This window comes from Rhinatrema bivittatum, chromosome 5 (assembly GCF_901001135.1).
Source record: "Rhinatrema bivittatum chromosome 5, aRhiBiv1.1, whole genome shotgun sequence".
Lineage (NCBI taxonomy): Eukaryota > Metazoa > Chordata > Amphibia > Gymnophiona > Rhinatrematidae > Rhinatrema > Rhinatrema bivittatum.
Window position 1 is genome coordinate 335,035,192 of NC_042619.1, and position 23,440 is coordinate 335,058,631.

Genomic DNA, 23,440 nt, shown 5'->3' on the forward strand with positions numbered 1-23,440 from the left:
ATATGTGGCGTTTATGGCTCTCTCAGCCAAAAAGGTTCCTGACCCCTGGGCTAGAGGTTAGTGCTGTTCAGCTCGAAGAGATGGCTGGGGGGGGGGGGGGGGGGTGTGTGAGTATAATGAAGGTCTACAAATCATGAGAGAACTAGAATGATTAAATGTGAATCAGTTGTTTCATCTTTCAGATAATAGAAGTACTAGGGTACACTCTATGAAGATAGCAAGTAACACATTTAAAGCGAATAGGAGAAAATTATTTTTCACTCAAAGCACAATTAAGCACTGAAATTTGTTGCCAGAGGATGTGGTTATGGCAGTTAGCTTAGCTGGGTTTAAAAAAAGTTTGGACAAGTTCCGGAAGGAGAAGTCCATAAATTGCTGTTAGTCAAGCTGACTTAGGAAATAGCTATTGCTTAATACTGGCATTAGTAGCATGGGATCTATTAATGTTTGGGTACTTGCCAAGTACTTGTATCCTGAATTAGCCAATTTTGGAAACAGGATGCTGAGCTTGATGGAACCTCAGTCTGACCCAGTATGGCAACTTCTTATATGTATCCTTGGGTCCTGCTAGAGATGGGATTTTTTCATTGAAAATCAGCTTGCATGTCCATGGGTAAAAGCTCTGCAAGGAGGCCTCCGCATCTATTCACCCACTGCTACCGTCAGTGAAAGGAGCATCATTAGGTATAATAGCTGTTCACTGCTTGCTTCTATAATTTATTTAGATTTAACTCACACTTTTTCATTGGTAGTTTAGGACAAATTACATTCAGGTACAGTATGTATTTCCCTGTTCCCAGAGGGCTTACAATCTAAGGGGCACATTTATTAAAGGTTTCTTCTCATTATGCATCTATGGAAAAAATTATTAGTAAATAGGTCCCAAAGTTTGTACCTGTCAGGGATAAAGAAATTGTTATGACTGTGGGCCCGGCTAGGGCTGCTAAGCCCCCACAAGGGCAGGCCAGGACTTCAGGACAGATGCAGACAGGACTAAGGATCTTTGGCCTATACCAGCCACCTCCTCTGCAGATTGGGCCCTTGGGTTCTGGCGACCGGCAGAACTTAAGACTGTGGCTGACGTAGAGGTGCTGGCAGTCAGAACTGGAGATCTGAGACAAGGTGAGGATGGAATCAGGCAGGCATGGAACTGGAGTCTGGAACTGGGTGCAAATAAGCATGGAAATCTGGAGCAGACTGGAACAATGAGACAGGACAGATAGACCAGAACAAGACAAGGATAGGAGAAAACAGAACATGGTACACAAAAGCCCAAAGGCAACAGACTAGAAAGCAAGCCAGAGTTCACCAGGTAGGACTATAGCAGAAGGCCAGAAAGGCCAACAGAGCAAGGCTAAGGCTATAGGACAAAGCAAAAACAGAAGGCCTGAGAGAGCTACATGACAAGGCTGGAGGTCAGAGCCACATGGAAGGCCTGGAGGTCAGAGAGTAGTCCAAGGCAGGATAGGGCCAAGCAGAAAGCTGAGGAGACTCAATGACAACACAGTGAGCAAAGTCAGAAGCAGTGTTAAATAGACTGAGCCCTGCTGAGTCATGGGATCACAGAGACTATGACTGAAGCAAGAGTAGGAAGAGCTCCACGGGGACCTCTGATGGTTGGGAAGATGCATAATAGGTAGGATAACAGCACTACTCTCCTTTTAGGGTTAGGGTTAGGTCCCCTCCGGCAGGTTCCACCGATAAGGAGGATCTTGTACATCGGGGATATAGCCAGGGTGAATCTGATCATCAGGCATCTTTGAAAGTTCATAGAGTGTACTTAGAACTGGGTTATTTAAAAGCAAAGTTAATGGACTAAATTCTCTCAAAAGCAAGGCTGGTGTGGCTGATTGGAACTCTTCCTGGTGCGGCAGAGCTTGACTGGATCCCTCCTGGGGCAACCTGGCTTGACTAGACCCGATCCGTCCTGGGGCAACATGATTGGACTGGACCCCTCCTGGAGAAGCTTGGCTTGACTGGGCCCCTCCTGGGGTAGCATAACTGGACTGAACCCCTCCTGGGGCAACATGACTGGATTAGATATCTCCTGGGGTAACATGAATGGATTGGACCCCTCTTGGGGCAGCATGGCTTGACTAGACTCCTGGAGCAGCAGGGCTGGACCCACTGTAGTAGCACTCACTTCCTGGACCAGATTGTTAAAAGTAAGATCTGGGACAAAAGGAGAAACTGGAATATGGTTAGAGTTCTCTTCAGAGAGTAAGGGCAGACTCTGGGTGCTGAATTAGAATGACCAACTGCCCTGTTTTCGACTGGACAGCCCAGTTTTGCAGCCTGTTGTACAGTGTCCGGTTACAAGGGTAACCAGACACTGAAAAACTCGGTCAGACAAGGCAAGGGGCCAATCAGTGGTGGCAGCCTGATAGAGCTCCAATCACCTGCCTGTTTTCAGGCCTCAGTTGACTCTTCTCCTCTGCCTCTCCCTGTGCGGTACTTGTTGCTACTTCACTCTATCTTCCAGGGAGTCATATAGGAAGAGGAGAGTCGAACTAAACCCCAAAGACAGGCAGGCAGAATCTACCTAGGAAAAAAAATCAATGCTCAATTTGAAAGGGAAAAAAGAGGAGGGGGAGGGCAGCTGCGGCTGCCCCCCCCCCCCCCCCAGTGTTCAGTCCTGCTCCATGAAAAAGTTGGCAACCCTATGCTGAATACCAGATTCTTCTCAGGCAAAGGAGTTTTTGCAGAATACAATGTGTTACAGGATTCTGTTTTAGGAAAAAGTCAGTTTCAGAATTTGGTTCTGGGCAGGTAGCTACTCTGGCTAGCTGAGACTCTGCTAGAAATAACATGCACTACTGAAGTAATCTTTAAAACTTCATCTATATGCTCAGATTTAGATAAAGCAGGATGAACCAGACTATGGGCAGAGAATGTGCAAGCTCCTTTCCGTGGGGCTCGAGATCTAATTAGCTTCTGATTAGAGACAGCTGGAGTTTCAGGTTTCAGGCCATGGCTATCAGTATTAGTTAACAGAGTGGAAAACCCAAAAGCAGTTGAATTAGATCTTACCAAATCTTCTTGTTCAGGGGCTGGTTTTAAAGGTCAGTTAACATGAGCTGGGGATGAAATACAGATAGATGTATCCATTAACCTGGTAGAATCAAGAGTCAGCTTGGTGTTAGGAGCTGAAACACAAGGATCATTTATTAAACAGGTATGTCTGGAACTGAATTATTTTCTTTGTATTGTTTCTTCTCCACTGATTTTTGCACAGAGATATTACTTTCAGGAAAAGTCAAAGCAGATGCTTTAGAGGCAGAGTGAAACTGCTTTTCTTTTTCTAGTATTTGGTGTTGTGAATTAACTCTTGTGCAACACAGAGGCTCTGTGAATGTGTGTTAATTGAAGCCATGATGGAACCAGGTTTCAGCTTCATGACTTGCTTCTACTGACAACAGGAATACTGGAGTTCTCAAATAAAGAATACACCCTTTTAACTTGATTGCAGTTTTTCTCTCCCCAGTGTATTCTGCTGAAATATTTCCTTCAGAAGCAGTTAGGACAGGAAACTTTATGGATCATGTTTTTCAGTTTTTGATGTCTGGTGCTGCATATTAATTATAGGGTGATCTAGAGATCTCTGTGAGTACATATCATGTGAAGCCAGTGCACTAACAGGCTTTCTTTGGAAAGCTTTTGAAAGAGCAGGTATTTGGTCAGAAATAAAATGTAGGAACCTTACATTTAAGGCAATCCTCTAGAGATATGGAATTTATACATTTTTGCACCCTTTGCATTCCCAGTAACAAGGGACAGAAGACAGAATGTTCTAGAAACTGGAGTTTTTGGGAGAGCAGGTATTTTAACAGAAATAGATTTAAGCAAAGGACTGTATGTGTACCTATAGTGACTCTATGTATAGCTCTAGGTTCTTGTTTATACTATGTTATTAGTTATTTGTATCTCATGTTCTTTGTACTCGCCCCTAGGAGACAGTTCAGTTCTTATGTAAACCGGTGTGTGATATGTATTCTATACAGGAACTTCGGTATATAAAAGTTAAAAATAAATAAATAAATCTAAACAAGATACATAGGATTCAGAAATTTCCACCTCATGCATTCATATGGCAGGAATGGAAGATTTACTCAATGGTTTGGAAATCCTTGGGGTTCTGAATATTAAAATAAAGTTTCACTGGACATACCTGGTATGACCTTGTCATTCTGTTGTAGCTATGGGCCCAACTAAGGCTGGTGAACCCCCACAGGGGCAGGTCAGGACTTCAGGACAGATGCAGACAGGACTAAGGATCTTCAGTCTATACCAGCCACTTCCCCCACAGGTTGGGCTCTTGGGTTCTGGCAGCCAGCAGGTCTTAGACTGTGGCTGATTTAGAGGTGCAGGACTGGAGCCTTGAGACAAGGTGAGGCTGGAATTACACAGGTGTGGAACTGGAGTCTGGAACCAGGTGCAAATAAGCATGGAACTCTGGAACACACAGACCAGGACAAGACAAGGACAGGGCTAAACAGAACAAGGAACACAAAAGCCTGAAGGCAACAGACTAGAAAACTGACCAGTGAAGGCCACCAGGCAGGACTATAACAGAAGGCCAGAAAGATCAACAGAGCAAGGCTAAGGAAGAAGGCCTGAGAAGGCCACAGGACAAGGCAAAAGCAGAAGGCATGAGAAGGCCACATGATAAGGCAAAAGTAGAAGCTGGAAGGCCCGGAGGCCAGAGAGTAATCCAAGGCAGGACAGGGGCAAGTAGAGAGCCAAGGAGACTAAATGACAAGGCAGTGAGCAAAGTCAGAAGCAGGGTTAAATAGACATTAGCCCTGCTATGTCATGGGATCTGTTGCGTCCATCGGTCTCAGACGACTTCGACCTTTGTGCCTCACCTTTTTCTCTGCTCTCCCCGCTAGCCTTGGGAAGATGGCTACCGCTGCATCTGCATGCCGCTCTCTCCGGTGTCCCAGGAACGGCTGTGGCAAAGCCTCATGCCATGTTTCTCCTAAGGGCGTCCTAGGGTGTGCGCGTGCGCACCACCCATGTCTTTATCCACGTCATGGCAGGAACCTCGGGGCGTCCCCCTCGAGTGACGTCACACCATCCGGGTATTTAGCCTGCCCTTGTTTGCTAGCAAGGATCGTGTTGGGATCGCGAATGGATGGAAAGCCTCCGGTCTGAGCTACTCTTGCTGCCACGGGAAGCTCTCTCTGCCCTTCGGGGTATTTCACTAACCTTGGGTACCCGTTCCTTGGGGACCCTTTGCTCTCTTTCAGGTACTCGCTCCTCGAGGGCCTGCTGTCCCTGGTACAGTGCCTGTATTCAACTACTTCTGCCTGCTGGAATCTTCACCCATACAGTCACCAACTTAGTGAGTAATCTAACTTCTCAGTCTGTCTCTTCTACAGCTCTGCTGCACTGGGAACCTACACCTGGATTTCCCTATACCATCTCGGCGAGATGGGTTCCCTCTGCCGAGTGTCCTTGGACTGCTACCTCTGGATCACCTCACTACTGCCACCTCTAGTGGTATACATCAGCAGTATAATAAAAGACAGAACTCTGTGTTTGTGCATCTCGAGTCTAGCCTAGTATTGTGGCTCCCTATGGGGCTCCTCCTCATGGGCGTGGTCATCCCCACAGTACCCAAGAATCCACTCAAACACTTCAAAACCATAACAGATTGCTAACTCCATGGATTCGGCTCAGCTCACCACATTGCAGGCCATTCCAGGCCTGGCCCAACGAATCTCCGAACAGCAGAACGCGATGGAGAACTTGACTGCTGCATTTAACCAGCTGCACGCACAGATTAATTTACTGACCACCACAGGTAAAGAAGTTACACCGCCAGAAGTGACGGTCAAGACAATTGTACCTCTATCTGCTCCAACACGCTTCTCAGGGGAAGTTTGGAAATGTAGAGGATTTATCAAACAATGTTGCATGCACTTTTCCCTGCAACCTAATCATTTTCCTACAGCCTATGCCAAGACTACTTACATCTTGTCTTATCTGGACGGAAGAGCATTGGCTTGGGCCTCTTCGCTGTGGGAGCGTAATGATCCTATCCTACATGATCTTGCCAGGTTCTTTGAACTGTTCCAATCAGTTTTCAAATGACCCTGCCCGGCACACGAATGCAGGATCTTCGGTGGTTCACTTGAAGCAAGGTAATAAACCTTTATCAGACTTCACCATAGAATTCAAGACATTGGCGTCAGAATTACATTGGGACCCTAAATTCCTGAGGACCCCATTCTTTGAAGGACTGAACTCTCATTTGAAAGATGAGCCGACTTCGTGACAAGTTTCAAGAGACCCCTTCAGAACAAGTTCCCCTTCTGGGGATAAGTTCCCAGAAGAACCCTTCAGGGTGAAACTCAAGTTAAGTCAACACCCAGGCCTATTCCCTTGGTCCAGTTGCTGGCGAAGAAGAACCAATGCAATTGGGCCGCAGTCACCTGACTTCAAAAGAGAGAAGAACGCGAAAGAGATTGGGACTATGCATGTATTGTGGACAAGCTGGTCATGCGGTACAAACATGCCCTGTATGTCTGGGAAACTGGCAGACCTAAGTCCTGCAGGAGGACTCTTCTTAGGTCTAATTGCACCCTCTCCTCCACTCTCTCTCTCCCTGTATCCTTAATCTGCGGACCCCTAGAATACCAGACTCTTGCCCTAGTGGACTCTGGGGCAGGGGGCAACTTCATTTTGAAATGATTAGTGGAGCACTTGCGGATCCCCACCACCACCATGACGTCTCCATTACTCCTATCTTCAATTCATAGGGAGCCCTTACCGGGCGAAGTAACCCAGCTCACCGAACCAGTGAGTTTACTGACCAGTGCTCTCCATTCAGAGACTATTTCCTTCTTTGTACTAGAGAAGGCCATGCACCCTTTAGTACTGGGGCTACCGTGGCTACAGCAGCATATGCCTCAATTCAATTGGACCTCTCTAGAGTTTTCACATTAGGGTCCAGATTGCCATGGTAAATGTCTGGAGTTTTCTCCAATCCCCTGCATGCCAACTACCCCATTGATGCCTGGGTTGCTGCCTCAGTATGCATCTTTTCAAGATGTATTTTCCAAAGAAGCCGCGGAAGTACTACCTCCATACAGATCCTATGACTGTGCCATCAATTTGAAGCCTAACACTGAACCACCCAAAGGAAGGGTTTACCCTCTCACCATAGTAGAAAATAAAGCTATGTCTGAGAACATCAGGAGAACCTTCAGAAAGGCTTCATAAGGCCCTCCAAGTCTCCTGCCGGTGCAGGCTTCTTCTTTGTGGGGAAGAAGGACGGAACATTGCATCCATGCATTGACTACAGAGGTCTAAACGAGATCACTGTGAAAGACCACTATCCCTTACCACTCATCTCGGAGCTATTCGATAGACTACAGGGAGCCAAGATATTCTCCAAGCTTGATCTCAAAGGAGCCTATAACCTAGTTCGCATCCGCTCTGGTGATAAACGGAAGACAGCCTTCAATACCCAGGATGGGCACTTTGAATATCTGGTGATGCCCTACGGCATGATGAACGACATTCTGCATGATCTACTCTAAAAATGTGTCATTGTGTACTTAGATGACATTTTGATATTTTCCCAGGACATGAACACTCATGGAAGATGTCAAAAGAGTGCTGCAAAGACTCCGTGAGAACCGCCTATACGCCAAGTTGTCTAAGTGCAAGTTTCACAAGGAATCAGTGCCTTTCTTAGGGTACATTGTTTCCAACAAAGGTTTCCAGATGGACCCACAGAAGCTGGAGAGCATTCAGAAATGGACACAACCCACAGGTCTAAAGGCTCTTAGAAGATTTCTGGGATTTACCAACTACTACAGAACATTCATCAAGAATTACTCCTCACTAACTGTTCCGCTAACAGCAATGACTAAGAAAGGTGCCAACGTCGCCAATTGGTCTACGGAAGCTGTAACAGCATTTCAGAAACTGAAAGATGCCTTCTTGAGTAAGCCATGCCTTTGACATCTGAATCCGACTCGGCCTTTCAACATAGAGGTCGATGCCTCTGACATAGGTGTAGGGGCCGTTTTGAGCCAGTCCAGGGAATCTAAGCCTTGCATCCATGTTCCTTTTTCTCCCGAAGCTTCTCGCCAGCGAAGAAGAACTACGGCATTGGGAATAAAGAACTACTGGCAATAAAGATGGCATTTGACGAGTGGTGCCCCTGGCTTGAAGGTGCACAACATCAGATCACTTTTTTCACAGATCACAAAAATCTGGAGTACCTCAGTCACGCTCAGCACCTAAACCATAGGCAGGTGAGATGGTCCCTGTTCTTCAACAGATTTGAATTTGTGCTGAAATACCGCCCTGGAGATAGGGCATCTGCTCTGACGTTCTTATCTCGCTCATTTCTCTCTGAGGACGTACCTGATGAACCCCAACATATCATCGACCCGAAAAGAGTTATCTTGTCAGCTACTCGCTCAATTTACAGCTAAGTTCTGGAAAGCTTTGTGCAAGAAGTTTGATATCTCTCTCGACTTCACCTCTGCATACCATCCTCAGTCGAACAGGCAAATGGAGAGAATGAATAGGACACTCAAGCAGTTCATTCGTGCCTATGTGGGTACACGTCAAAATGACTGGGCTGAACTGTTGCCCTGGGCTGAATTTGCCATCAACTCTCATCCAGCAACATCAACTGGATCAACACCATTTGAAGTGGTCTACAGACGACTACCTTTACCACCCTTACCACTTCCACTTTCAGTGTCGTCCCCGGAAGCTGAATCTACTGCCAAAGATATCCAACTACTATGGAGTAAGACTAAAGAGATGCTCCAAAGAGCTAAGAAAAGTTATGATGCTCACCACTGCAAGGCTCCTGAATTCCAGCCTAGTGACAAAGTCTGGCTGTCAACAAAACATCTAAGACTCAAGCTACCATCAGCTCGTTTTGCTCCACGGTTTGTCGGACCCTTTCCCATCCTCCGATGATTGGGTACTCTTATGTACAGTCTGAAACTTCCACTAGCGATGAAGATTCATAATGCGTTCCTTGTCTCACTACTGAAACCGCTAGTCCTTAGTGAGTTCTCCACCAAGACACCTGAACCTACACCTATTGATGCAGAAGAAGACATCGAATACAAGGTAGATGCTATCCTTGATGTGAGAGAGAGGCAGAGTATGGGAATACCTCCTGCCATGGGAGGGTTAGGACATGTAGAAAACTCTTGGGAACCTTTGGCTAATATCATGGATAAAGAGATACTTCAGCAATACCACAGAACGCATCCTCAGAAACCAAGACCAGGTAGGAGGTCTGGAGGGGGCCCTTTCAGACGGCTTCGACCTTTGTGCCTCACCTTTTTCTTTGCTCTCCCTGCTAGCCTTGGGAAGATGGCTACCGCTGCATCTGCATGCCGCTCTCTCCGGCGTCCCCAGAACGGCTATGGCAAAGCCTCACGCCATGTTTCTCCTAAGGGCCTCCTAGGGTGTGCGCGTGCATGCCATCCACGTCATGGCAGGATCCTCAGGGGTGTCCCCCTCGAGTGACGTCATGCCATCCGGTTATTTAGCCTGCCCTTGTTTGCTAGCTAATTGAGTTAGCAAGGATCGTGAATGGATGGAAAGCCTCCAGTCTGAGCTAATCTGCCGCTTCCTTGCTGCTGCGGGAAGCTCTCTCTGCCCTTCGGGGTATTTCACTAACCTTGGGTACCCGTTCCTTGGGGACCCTTTGCTCTCTTTCAGGTGCCTATCTGGGATCAGGTACTCGCTCCTCGAGGGCCTGCTGTCCCTGGTACAGTGCCTGTATTCAACTACTTCTGCCTGCTGGAATCTTCACCCATACAGTCACCAACTTAGTGAGTAATCTAACTTCTCAGTCTGTCTCTTCTACAGCTCTGCTGCACTGGGAACCTACACCTGGATTTCCCTATACCATCTCAGTGGACGGGTTCCCTCTGCCGAGGGTCCCTGGACTGCTACCTCTGGATCACCTCACTATTTCCACCTCTGGTGGTATACATCAGCTGTATAATAAAAGACAGAACTCTGTGTTTGTGCGTCTCGAGTCTAGCCTCCTACTGTGGCTCCCCAAGGGGCTCCTCCCCATGGGCATGGTCATCCCCACAGTACCCAAGAATCCACTCAAATACCTCAAAACCATAACAGGATCATGGAAACTATGACTGAAGCGAGAGTGGAACAGCACCACAGGGACCTCTGGTGGTTGGGAGACTGCATAACAGGCAGTATCACAACAGAATTCGCTAGGTATAATGACAACAATTTTGCTATTTCTGTGCCTTGTAAGTGTAAGCACATAAAAAATAAAACCCCAAAAACTGTATCCAGGTAGTTTGTCTTTGGAAATCTGCTTACATTTTAAGGTGGATACAAAAGTATCCACATACTTTGTGCCTGCTATAATCCTGTGGGTGAGAGATGCAGGAGAAAATGAGTGTACATTTGCAGTTCAATCTCACGCACAGTTTACTCTCCTAAACTAAGCTCCCTCCAAGAAAGCCTCTTTTTAATGCAGCTAAAAATACACACATTATGAACTATATGCACGTTTTTCAACTGCTATAAAGGTGGGCAATTTTCAGACACATGGATCTAGCTGGCTAACTCCCTACTTAATATATAAATCAAGAGCAGTGAAAGTGTATTTTGCAATGAATTGCTCAAAAAATTGCTTTATATAATTTCAATAATATTCGGTGTACCTACACTGTGGAGCTGTTAATTTTCAAAACAATTTAAGGAAAACTCAAAAAATATGTTTATAGGGGGGTGCTGTGGCCATCCAGGATAGGGAGACGTATGTAGACAAATTATTGTCTCATTTGCATGATATTAAGTATTACAAGTTAATTACAGATGATCCCACAAAGACATTGATGTCTAAAATAGAGGTAGTGGTACAAAACGAATTAAGTCTAACCCAAAAGGAGAAGGAGTATTTAATGGTGTTACAGCCTAGGAGACCAGTCATTTACTCAGTTCTGAAGATCCATAAAAGTCTGGTATCACCACCCATAAGACCGATTGTGTCTCAAAATGGCTCAGTATTAGAACATTTTCTTGCAACCGTATGTCCAGCAAGCTCCCTCATACATTAAAGACACTGCTCATTTCTTGAGATGTTTAGAGGCGTTAGAGATTAATTGGGAAATTATGAGCATGATAACCATGGACATCAGTTCATTATACACCAATATTCCCCAGACCAGCGCATTAGGTATAGTGAAAGATATTTTGACACCGCAAAGTTCTCCCCAAAGAATTAAAACGAATTTCCTGTTGGAATTAGTGGAAATAGTATTATTCAATAACTTTTTTTGGTTTGGACAGAATTGTTACCATCAAATCCATGGGTTCTCCATGGCCAATCTATACATTTCTTATTTTGAGAGAGTTCATTTGAACACATCTCAATGGTGGAAATACATTGTGTTGGTATCATTTCATTGACGATATCTTTTTCATTTGGGAAGGGTCGGACATCCAGCTGCAACAATTTTTGGAGTGGATCAACACTGTAGATTCGAACCTTGAATTCACATCACAAGTCTCCAAACATAATATAACCTTCCTGGATGTGGCGACCTGACCACAATTCATTGAAAACCTAAAGATCGTAATAACTTATTAAGATTTTCCAGCCATCATGCACACAGTTTTAAGATGGGGCTCCCGGTGAGCCAATATTTCAGAGCAAGACGTATATGTTCTACCAATGAAGATTTTGAAATTCAAGCTAATATCTTAGCTGGCAGATTCCTTGCATGAGGATATCCACAGAAAGCCATCACACGAGCACAGAGGAGAGCCAAATTTTGCAATCGACAGGCTTTATTACAGTATAAACTGAAAAAGGAAGAGGCCCTCTTAACCTGCGTATTACGGCAATCTACTGCAGTGGTACTATCACAGCGGCTATCAAACGCCACTGGCATGTTCTTTCTTTACACAATGTTTTTAAAGAGCTCCCAATGTTCGCCATGGCCCGTGGTAGGAACATCAGAGATAAGACTGTACATGCACAACTTGATACATCATCAGTAGTGGAGACAGTTATAGGTCATCAACCGTGTGGACATTGTAGTTGGTGTGCCCAGACTCTCACGGAATATTATGGGAGGATCCCGTTTCCAAATATAAAGTTTGGAGGAGATGCAATACAGATTGCAACTCAAACAATGTTATCTATGCGATTATTTGCCCATGTCCTAGGATCTACATAGGTCGGACCACATGGCCCATTAGAGTCAGGTTGGGTGAACATAAATCTAGGTTCACCACGGCCAATATGACTGCCCCTATGGTTCAGCATCTTAAAGATCAGGGTCATACCATCACCGAATTAAAATGGACGATTTTAGAGCAAATTAAGTCTCCTCCCTGGGGTGATGACATGGGAGCATTGCTTAATCACCGAGAAGCATTTTGGATATACACATTAGCATCACCATTCCCTAAGGGCATGAATGATGAATTAAATTTAAATATTCTATTGTAATTCAGCAAGCTGGGTTGATTTGTGTACAGCTTTTTACAATCTTTTAAAGTTTTTTCAGCGTATCATAGCCAGCATTGTGGTTAGACTCTGCTTTGGAGGACGTTTAGTGTTACAAATTTTTTTTTTTTAATTTATTTTCTTTTATATACTGACATTCAATCGAGATATCACATCGGTTTACAGGTAATAGAGAGAATAGGGCGAGGTCAGCCCTATTTTACATTATAACATGGTAATAATTATAATATACATGGTAACAATTATAACATATAACATATATACATTATATCATGGTGACAATATAAATTTAGGTATCAGAATTGATTGAAGGTAGGCAGAAGGGATGAGTGGGGGGGGGAGAAGGGTCAGGAGGGGAACATGGGTGTGTGGGTGGGTCAGGGGAGGGCGGTAAGGGGGTGAGATGCATGCGGGGGGGGGGGGGGTGTGATGTGTTCGGGCAGGTTAAGGGTCTGGTGGGAAGGCTTTTATAAACAGCCATGTTTTGAGATGGTTTTTTAAAGACTTGCGATGAGGGTTCATTTCTGAGCTGGGGGGGGGAGGGAGTTCCATAGAGTAGGTCCCGCTGTTGATATGGCTCGTTTGCGGGTTGCGTTGAGGTGTGCAGTTTTGAAATTGGGGACGGAGAGAAGGCCAGTGTTGGTGGACCTGAGATTTCTTTGTGTGGGGTATGGGTGTATTGCGGTGTTTAGCCAGTTCATTTCGTTGTTTATTTTTTTGTGTATGAGGGTGAGGGTTTTATATTGGATTCTTTGTGTGATGGGCAGCCAGTGGAGTTCTTTGAGAGTGGGTGTGATGTGGGAGGATTTTCTGCTGTTAGTGATGATTCTGGCAGCGGCGTTTTGAAGAACTTGGAGGGGTCTGATGTGGATTTCTGGGAGGCCAAGGAGGAGGGAGTTGCAGTAGTCGAGTTTTGAGAAAATAATTGATTGAAGGACTGTTCTGAAATCGTGCGCTTGGAGAAGGGGTTTGAGTTTTTTCAGTGTTTGTAGCTTGAAGAATCCATCCTTTAATCGTATTGGAGATGTGGCGTTTAAGGTTAAGTTGGCTGTCGATTGTTACGCCTAGGTTTCTTGTGGATGGCGTGAGTGAGATTCCTGAGATGTTTGGGACCCCTGGGTTGTTTGAGCTTCCTGAGTTGTTTGAAGGGGTGAAATTGAGGGGAGATGAGGGACGGTCATCGTGGATGTGAAAGATTTCTGTTTTGGCTTGGTTGAGGCAGAGTGATAGTTGAGATAGTAGGTGGGATAATTTTGAGCTGAGTTTGTTCCATCTTTCCATGGTGTGTTCAATGGACTTGCTTATGGGGAGTAATATTTGTATGTCGTCTGCATAAACGAAGTAGGTGAGGTTTGCATCTGAGAGGTATTTGCATAGTGGGAGGAGGTAAATGTTGAAGAGGGTTGAGGATAGAGAAGATCCTTGAGGGACACCATGTGTGAGGGGTACTTGGGTGGATTCAGATGAGTTTGTCTTGACGATGTAGGATCTGTTTGAGAGGTAGGACTTGAACCATTTGATTGTAGTGTCTCGTAGACCAATTTCTTTAAGTCTGGTGAGGAGTGTTCTGTGATTGATGGTGTCAAAGGCGGCTGATATATCAAGAAGTATCAGGAGGAAAGACTGGCCTTTGTCGCGTCCTCTGAGGATGGTATCTCTCTGCGCCGACCGCGCGCCCATCTCGGCCGCCATTAGAGGAAACCTGTGGGAAGGGAAAGAACCGCGCCTAAGGCCCACCCACCAAACAGCGCCTACCCAATCTGAAAGAGCCCTGATAGAGACAACAGTCTCTATCAGGTCCGCGGTCCCGATAGAGCAATTTAAAAAGCAGTTTCCTGTCAGGTCGGTTATCTCCGCTGACGTCATCCAGGACACGCCCCTTACCGCGAAGTAAACTAACTTCCGTGAAGTCAGAAGGGTTGCTCCCAATGGTGAACGTGTTGACAGGTTTTTTATACTTTTGAACCTGTGGATTGGTCCACAGGGATCTTCCACTTGGACATGTAAACGGGACTAGTTTGAGCATTAGGACATTCATCCATAGGTATGGAGCGGAGAACAGTTAGCACAACGCGGTGAACAGGAAGCAACAATACTCATCAGATGTGAAGGACAACTTCTTGCGAGGCTAGAATCCAACAAGGTTGGTTATATTTAACATCAGATTCCCCTGGAGAAAGACTGTTGTCTGAAACACGAACTCGTTTGTGTCGGGATTGTACTTTAACATCTAAAAGTAACCAACAGATTTAGGAAGTCATTTAAGCACCCGCTTTAAATTGAATACCACTTTGAAGATCACTTTTGTTTTTCCTGCGCGTAAGGTAAATACCTATTAAACCATGGATGCCAATGAATATCACTGGGACTTTAATGTTAATACATTGCAAAAAAAATTTAAATTAAAAAATTTCCTTTTGGAGGTGGTAGGAGGTTGATGATTATAACCAATTGTATATTGGTGTTGGGACACTTACACTATATATGAAACCTTCCACTCCTCCTATAAACATTTTTTTAGTTTTCCTTAAAATTGTTTTGAAAATTAACAGCTCCACAGAGTGTAGGTACACTGAGTATTATTGAAATTATATAAAAGCAATTTTTTGAGCAATTCATTGCAAAATACACTTTCACAGCAATAGAGCAGTTTCGCTGCTCTTGATTTATATCTGATTCTAGTGGATCGCTGTTTGTTGTGGTGGTCGTTTTTTGAGATTTACTTAACTCCCTACTTAGCCAGTTAGAGAATCCTGAAAATTGTCCTCCATGTTTGATCTCCTACTGCTACTGTCAGTGACAGAATTATCACTGGTCAAAATAGCTGTTATGTCTTGCTGCTTTCAGTAATAAGCTAGTAAAAATTGTAGACCAGTCATCTTAGTTCTTATATTATATTTATTAGGGAGATAAAGAATAAAACAATAGTGATAAATCCAAAATGACGAGCCAAGTATGTATAATCCAAAATGCCCGACTCTGGCCAAGTGTTGCCTACAGTATGGGCTGCATATGGGGTTTTGGATATTTGTACAGCTATCTTTGTTCAAACAGTATGAATTCTTTAATTATAAGGTCTTTATGGCACCATGCATGTGTTCCTCAAAATAATTATTACACATTTATCATCAATTCCTTCAATTCAGCATTGCTATATTAATATTCACATTCAAAGGCATCATACATTCCACACATTAGCGTTTCGTTCTAACAGTGCTTATAAACATCCACAGTGTGCTTAGAATAGACTGCAATTAATGCCGCATTCGGCACCGTTAGAAAGAACAAATCGTTAATGTGTGGAATGTACGATGCCTTTGAATGTGAATACAGCAATGCTGAATTGAAGGAGTTGGTGAAAAACGTGTAGTACATATTTTGAGGCATACATGCATGCTTCCATAAAGACCTTATAATTAAAGAATTCATAATGTTTGAGCAAAGATAGCTGTACAAATATCTAAAACCCCTGATGCAGCCCATACTGTAGGCTAAACTCAGCCAGAGTCGAGCATTTTGGATTATACATACCTGGTTCATCATTTTGGATTTATCACCGCTCATGTTCTGGCTTGCCATGGGACAGAGAGGGAGGGAGGGATGTTCACCTTGGATGATACAGCCAGCCAGGGTCCTTTTTTGATGATGTGGCCACAAACTTGCCAATTAAGAGCAGCAGCCATGGCATGGAGTACTGGCACCCTGCTTTCTGACCAGGTATGTTGGTGCACGAGGTAGGCATCTGTCTCATGCACTCCTTCCAATAGCCTTGCTTATTGCTGTCAGTCACAAGAGTATCAGTGGTATAAGATCTGCTCATTGTTTGACTTACAATAGCAGCAAACTAGATATTCCTAAGTCACAGAAATATCACTAGCGATAACACCTGTTCATTCCTTACTGCACTCAGTGGAATAATCATTACTATAACCCTATGTCCTCATGTGACCTGCCATATTATTGAGTGTACTATGGATATTTCATGCTTCTTCTTTCTTTTTCCAGCAGGCCCAGCCTTTTCTGTCAGTTGTCTAGATCCATATGACAGAAGCGAGCACTCAATCGGCGATTCCTGGAAGACAGCTCACTGCTTTGTATGCAGCTGCAAAATCATCAGCATGGAATGCTGTGCCAAGTGAGTCTCGGACTATGGATTATACAGTTCTTAACTGTAAAGCCTTTTACTGTACAGCTTTTATACTGTTTGTTTCACAGAAACTTTCAAAGTTCCCTCATCCAAAGCAGCTAACGTTCCACCCAATCAGTCTTCAAAACAAGGATCTTTATGTTTGAAATCTTTATTGTAAAGATAACTTCTCATTACTTACAAGAGTTGTTTTCAAACGTCTATGCCTCTGGCAGAAATCCTTGTAGCTGGAGGAAGGCAGGGGAAGGGAGGTGAAGTATCTTGGGATGCAGGGTAAGAGAACGTGGGGTTGAAGCTGATTAGTCTTATAATTAAGTGGTAGGAGGAACGTAAAAGGCTGTTCATGTAACAAAGGTTACAGGCACTTGAGTTCTCTACTGGCCCAGCTGAGACAGACCCACCGTCATGGAATGAATACCGGAGAAAATCTCCTCTGGCTGAGGTAAGGGGCGAGAACCAATAGCAGAGAGCCCAGGACCCAGTGACTCAGGAGAGAACATGAAGGGAGGGGGTTTCTTTTAAAGGCAAACTCCCTCTTAAAGGCAGGGCTCTCAGACTATTATGCTGGGTTACAGAAAGTGTCACAAGTACTAGGAAGGAGGGGCTGTGGTAAACACAGGTGGGCTGCACTATATACAGACACAAACATGTACCCATTAATGGGGACAGAACACTCCCCGTCTGGTATCACAAGATACCAGAACATCAGTTTTCATATCAACATGCAACAGTGTAAAGTTCATTATAACTGGATCTTGCGACGTTCAGGGAAGTTCGCAGTCGTCTCGGTCATCCAGTCATCTAGGCGGTGGATGGTGTCTTCCTCAAGGAGTTTCACCAAGCTGAAACGAAAGACAGACAACACAAAGAGAGAGAGAGTGTCTTTGGTGTGGACAACGGTCCACGAAGTTCAGGTTTCTTCACGTGGCATGAGGAGTACCACTTCACTGACGGGCCTGTAGAAGACCTTGGCTGTCCCTTGGTTCGTAGTCTTTACTTCGATCTTATGAACACGTCCGTCGTTTCCGGGATGAGTCTTGATGACGAGCCCCAGGGGCCAGCTGTTGCGTTGGGTTTGACCACTTCTGAGAAGAACAAGGTCCCCTTCTCGGATGTTGGGTTTGTTGGATTGCCATTTGCTTCAAAACTGGAGAGTCGGTAAGTACTCTTTCTTCCAACGACTCCAAAAGGAATTAGCAAGCTATTGGACTTGTTTCCATTGGCGTTTGTGAATTCCTTTGCCATCAAAGTCCCCTTGCGGCACAGGAATGTTATTAGTCTTTTGTGTTAAAAGCATGGCTGGGGTCAAGATCAGTGGTGACTCAGGGTCGGAGGATACCGGGACTAGTGGTCTCGCGTTGAGGATAGCCACCACTTCTGCTAGGAGAGTGGTTAGGACTTCATGGGTGAGTCGAGTCAGACTAGTTTCTATCAGCATGGCATCGAGGATTCGGCGGGCCATCCCAATCATTCGCTCCCATGTGCGAGGCGTGGGGCTGATTGAACTTCCACGTGCATTTCTGATTGCCAAGGTATCTTTCAACGGTAGGATAGTCAATCTTAGCAGAGGCAATGTTCAGTTCTTTGCAAGTTCCTACAAAGTTAGTTCCACAGTCGGAGCGGATTTGGGTGGCTGGACCTCTGATCGCAAAGAATCTGTGCAATGCATTTATGAAACTCGAGGTATCAAAGACTCGACGACTTCAATGTGTACAGCTCTAATACTCATGCAGGTGAATATCACTGCCCAGCGTTTGTTGTTCGCGCATCCCCCTCAGGTGCGCCTGGACGTGATCAGCCAGGGCCCAAAGACGTCTAGCCCCACATAAGTAAACGGAGGCTCGGTACTGAGTCGATCTGCTGGCAAGTCGGCCATTTGTTGTTGTTGGAAGGCACCACGTAGTTTGTGACACTTGATGCATTTGTAAATTATGGAGGTGATGCATAGTTTCGCTCCCACAATCCACAGCCCTGCTGCTCTGACAGCTCCTTCAGTGAAGTGTCGACCTTGATGCCGAACCTGTTCATGGTAGTGTCGTATAAGCAGGACAGCTATATGATGCGAACCAGGAACGACGACGGGGTTCTTCTCTCCCGTGTCCAGTTCCGCCTGGGTGAGATGGCCACCAATTCGCAGCAGGCCGTTTTTGTCAATAAAGGGATTCAACTTTCGGAGGGGGCTGTCTTTGGGCAAGCCCGCACCTCTGCTGATGCGTCTCCATTCTTCTGCGTACACTTCCCGTTGTACACAGCATAAGATGGTGTTCTCCGCTCGGGTGAGCTCGTTCACAGAGAGGGATTCTGTGCAGAGGTGCCATTGACGACAGGTTTTCCGCTTATCGTCAGCTGGTAGGTGTCTTGACAGCGCTATATGGATGAGAAGCGCCATCGCTCTTCTCAGTGTCGTCCAGCTTGAGAAACGCAGGAAACGGTGAGCTCCCAGACCGCTCCTGGGAACAATATCGGTGAGGAGAGTAGTTGTGACTGGGCGAATCTCCGAATCGGCGCGGGGTCTATGAGATCGAATAAGCATTCGGGAGACCTGTGTTCTGGTTTCCGGAGAAATTCTGGTCCCGTCAGCCACATTGTTTCCATTAAATGGGATGCTGGCACACTTCTTGTCGTGTGATCTGCTGGATTCTGATTGGTGGGCACATAATGCCATTGTTCTGGGTGCGTTGACTTGTGTATACGTTCAACTCTGTTGCTAACATACACGTGGAACCTTCTTGTCTGGTTGTAAATGTAACCTAGTACTACTTTGCTATCCGTGTAGAAGTGAATAGCGTCAATTTGCGTGTCTCTCTCAGCTGTTATCAGCTCCATTATTTCCACTGCTAGCACAGCTCCACACAATTCTAGGCATGGTATGGTGTGGTCGTGTTGTGGTGCTAATTTTGCCTTGCCGAGGATGAAGCTCACGTGTACTGTCCCTTTCGCGTCTGTTACTCTCAAAAAGGCTACCACAGCTATGGCTTTGACCGATGCATCGGAGAAAATGCAGATCTCTTTATAGCTGGGTGTACTAAATGATATTGGAACGTAAGTGCGTGGTATGTGGAGCTGTTCGAGCACTTTCAGGGAGCTCTTCCATTTTTCCCATTCCAATTTCCTTGCTTGGGGCAATGGGGCGTCCCATTCGGTAGTGCTGGATGAGAGTTCTCTTAACAAGGCTCTTCCTTGTATTGTAACTGGGGCTACAAACCCCAGCGGGTCATACAGACTGTTGACTGTGGCTAAAACACCTCGGCGGGTGTATGGTTTATCTCGGATTGAAACTTGGAATGTAAAGACATCCTTCTTTACATCCCAACTTAACCCAAGACTTCGTTGGAGAGGGGGTGCGTCCACTCTCAGATCTAAGTTCAAGTCTTTGGCGCGATCGTATGAAGAGAATGCTTTCATTACTTCAGGACTATTTGAAGCTATTTTGTGGAGTCTCAGATTTGCGCCTGCTAGCATTGCTTGTGTTGCCTTTATTAACTTAATCGCTTCCCTTGCGGTAGGTAAGGACTTTAATCCGTCATCTATGTAGAAGTCCTTCTCCACAAAGCGTCTGGCCTCTGTACCATACTCTTTTTCTCCTTCTTGAGCTGTCCTCCTGAGCCCGTATGTGGCTACTGCAGGCGATGGACTGTTGCCGAAAATGTGCACTCGCATCCGGTATTCCACAATCTCTTTGTTGATGTCATTGTCGCGGTACCACAGGAATCTCAGATAATTTCTGTAGTCTTGGTGCACGACAAAACAGTAAAACATTTGTTGGATGTCGGCTATCACAGCGACTGCTTCTTTCCTGAAGCGGATCACCACTCCTAACAGGTTGTTGATCATATCAGGTCCCGTGAGAAGCACACTGTTGAGTGAGATCCCACGGAACTGCGCACTGGAATCGAAGACTATTCTGATCTAGTCTGGCTTCTGCGGATGATATACACCAAAGGTAGGCAAGTACCAATATTCTTCGCCATTCTTCAAAGGTGGAGCTAGCTCTGCATGGCCCTTATCTAACATTTCCTTCATGAAGTTAATGAAATGCTGTTTCCTTTCCAAAGTCTTCCGCAGCAACCTAAGTTGTGAGACTGCTTGTTCTCTATTGTTAGGGAGTCGAGATCTGGGTGTCCAGAATGGTAGGGGAGCCACCCAGCTGTTTGATTCATCCATAAAGAACCCTTCGTTCATAATTCTTAAGAACTCTCTGTCTTCTACAGAGAGAGTAGTTTTGTCATCATCTTTGGTGACTTGAAACACCGAATCCCCTAGATGTTCCTCTGCATCTGATGGGGGGGTGATCCTGCTGATAGCTGAATTGAGAATCGGTTCTTCGCAGCTCAGGATCTCTTTGGTGTTTAGGTGGTTAGGGCATGGTTCAAACAGGGTGGGACGTCCATTGTCTAAGACACTCGTAGCGTATGTCTAAATGCTCGGTTTCCTTGTCCGATTCACGCAGACATCTCCGACTATCACCCATCCCAAGGCGAGTCGATAGGCGTAGGGTGTTGTTGGTGGACCATCACGCATCTCCAGGGACTTGACCAACTCCGGTGCGTCCCTGCCCAGTAACAGTAGGATTTCTGCTTCCGGATCTAGTGGTGGAAGCCGATGCATTATAGATCTCAGATGAGGGTGGTGTTGAGCAGCTTCCGGCGTAGGAATTTTGTCTCTGTTGTCAGGTATCTGGTCGCACTCTATGAGCACGGGTAAGTTTGACTTGTAGTTGCCATCTATCGCTTCTATTACATATTCGCTTGCCCTTCTCCCCGTCCTTTGAACGACTCCTGAACAGGTTTTGAGGCTGTACGGCGAGTAGCGTTCTTGAATATCGAACAAGTCAAAGAATTCCGGCCTTGCCAGGGATCTGTTGCTCTGTTAATCTATGATGGCGTACATTTGACTGCTTGTTCAGGCCGCCCCTTGGGGTACACTCTGGTCAGGCATATTTTTTTGCAGGATTTCCCTTTGCTATTTCTCCTGCACACCTGTGTACATTTTGGGACCACTTCAGGTTCTGGCGTTTGTTCATCCTTCTCCTCCCCGCCGTGGTTTGAACTGGGGTGTGAAGTTCTTGAAGGATGAGGTTTTGCTTCATCAGGGTGCAGAGCGCTATTATGTCGGTCGCTCCCACACTCTGAACACTTGATGATTGTGTTACAATCTTTAGCCATGTGGCTAGACGAAGAGCAGCACCTGTAGCAAATTCTGTACTTTTTCAACAGTTCTTTGCATTCTTTCAAGGGTTTCCCTTTAAATCCTCGGCACTTTCAGAGCGGGTGAGGTTTTTTGTGTATGGGGCACTGCCGGTCTGGATCCTCCACCCCACTCATGTCAGGAAGTCTTGGGTGACACTTCCGTTTTGTGCACCGAAATGGGCCTCCTGTTGCTGCCATACTTTTTGGCTGGCTTTTCGCCCACTCAGTAGCTGATTCGGTGTGTCTCACGTGTGCTGAACTGGAAGCTAGGGTCGTTCCTGTGCTTTGCCAAGTCACGTATGAACTTTGTGAGGACATGGAACGGTGGGTGCCTGTTGTTGTCCTCTTTGTACTGTGCACCGTGAGATGCCCATTTGTCTTGTATATCGCTTGGCAGCTTATTTATGATGATGTTCATGCCTCGTGGTGTGTCTAGGATGCTGAGACTCTGATAAATTAGTTCAGCTTTCGCTGTCTCCACCTCTTGGAGAAGATCTCCCAATTCTAATAGCTTTCGGTTGTCTTTTCTGGATATTTCTGGAAAGTTTTCCAGTTCCTCGAGCCATGCATTTTCTATGGTGACTGGGTTTCCATAGTATTGCTCGAGTCTCTCCCACATTTCCTTTAATGCTGCAGAGGGATTCCCTAGGTGAGCGGTTCTCAATCTGCTCACGTGTTCGGCCGATTCACATCCTAACCATTTCATCATCAGGTTCATTACTTCTGATGAGTCCAATTTCATATCTTTCACAGCATTTTGGAAGCCAGCTTTCCATGTCCTATAATCTTTGGGCTGATCGTTGAACACATAGAGGCTTGCGGTTATGAGTTCTTGGCGAGACATGTACCTTGATAAGTCTTCTCTTTCTGAAGGCTGCTCCTGAAAGGTGACGGGCCTCGCTGGATTGATATCTTGTGGTTGACTATGCACATCTCTCCTGTTGTGCATTGGCTCGGGGTGTTCGGCTGGAACGTTGCCTGTGTGTGGGTGCCTTACATTCGCATGATCTAGAGCCAGTGGACTGCTGCCATGAGGTTTGGTACTCATGGCCATTTGTGTTTCAGGTTTGATTTCTCTGTTTGAGGTCTCTATTTGTGAAGGGAGGTGTGTTCCTTCCCGATGCGGGGGTTGCTCTGGAGGAGGTGACGCACTGGCGTGAGTTAGAGGGTGAGTTATGATGTACTCTAGTATCCGTCGGACTGGTTCTTGTTGGGCCGTGCATTTGAGTAGGTCCTCCCCATTGTCCTGATCCGGGGGTGCATCCAGTACTTTAATTTGGGCTTCAAGGGCTGCTGCTTCTCCCTTTTGCTGCAACAGGTCTAAGGCAATCTCTAGCTCAGCCTTTCTGTGCTCCTCAGTGGTGGCGGCAGCTGTGGCAGTGGCTTTCTGTTGTTCTTCTATTCTGAGCCCTTCCATCTTGAGGGCTGCTGCTTGTTCAGCATACTGTATGCGCACCATAGCTGCTTGGGACTCTGCTCTCTTTTGAAGGATGATAGAGCTGAGTTGAGAGTGGCTTGAGTATCTTGACCCTTGTGACCTAACAGATCTTGATGTACACTTAGAGGTGTGAGAGTGCTGAGAGTTGGTCTCATCTATTATGT

At 45.7% G+C, this 23,440-nt stretch overlaps 1 protein-coding gene across 5 annotated transcripts in view; it reads left to right on the forward strand.

The window, feature by feature from the left end:
- The window catches only part of LOC115092943 (small serum protein 2-like), a 142,142-nt gene that overhangs the window by 83,439 nt on the left and 35,263 nt on the right, over window positions 1-23,440 (forward strand). For 3 of the 5 annotated variants that reach the window (XR_003857122.1, XM_029604439.1, XM_029604438.1), the window contains one exon: window positions 16,508-16,637. Coding sequence is in view for 2 of the 5 variants with exons in the window: in XM_029604439.1 (XP_029460299.1) it covers window positions 16,508-16,637 (130 nt within the window). In the remaining 3 variants the exon portion in view is untranslated. Of the gene's footprint in view, window positions 1-2,973; window positions 3,176-16,507; window positions 16,638-23,440 lie in introns of those variants that run through there. The other 2 variants (XR_003857123.1, XR_003857121.1) reach the window with 2 other exon arrangements.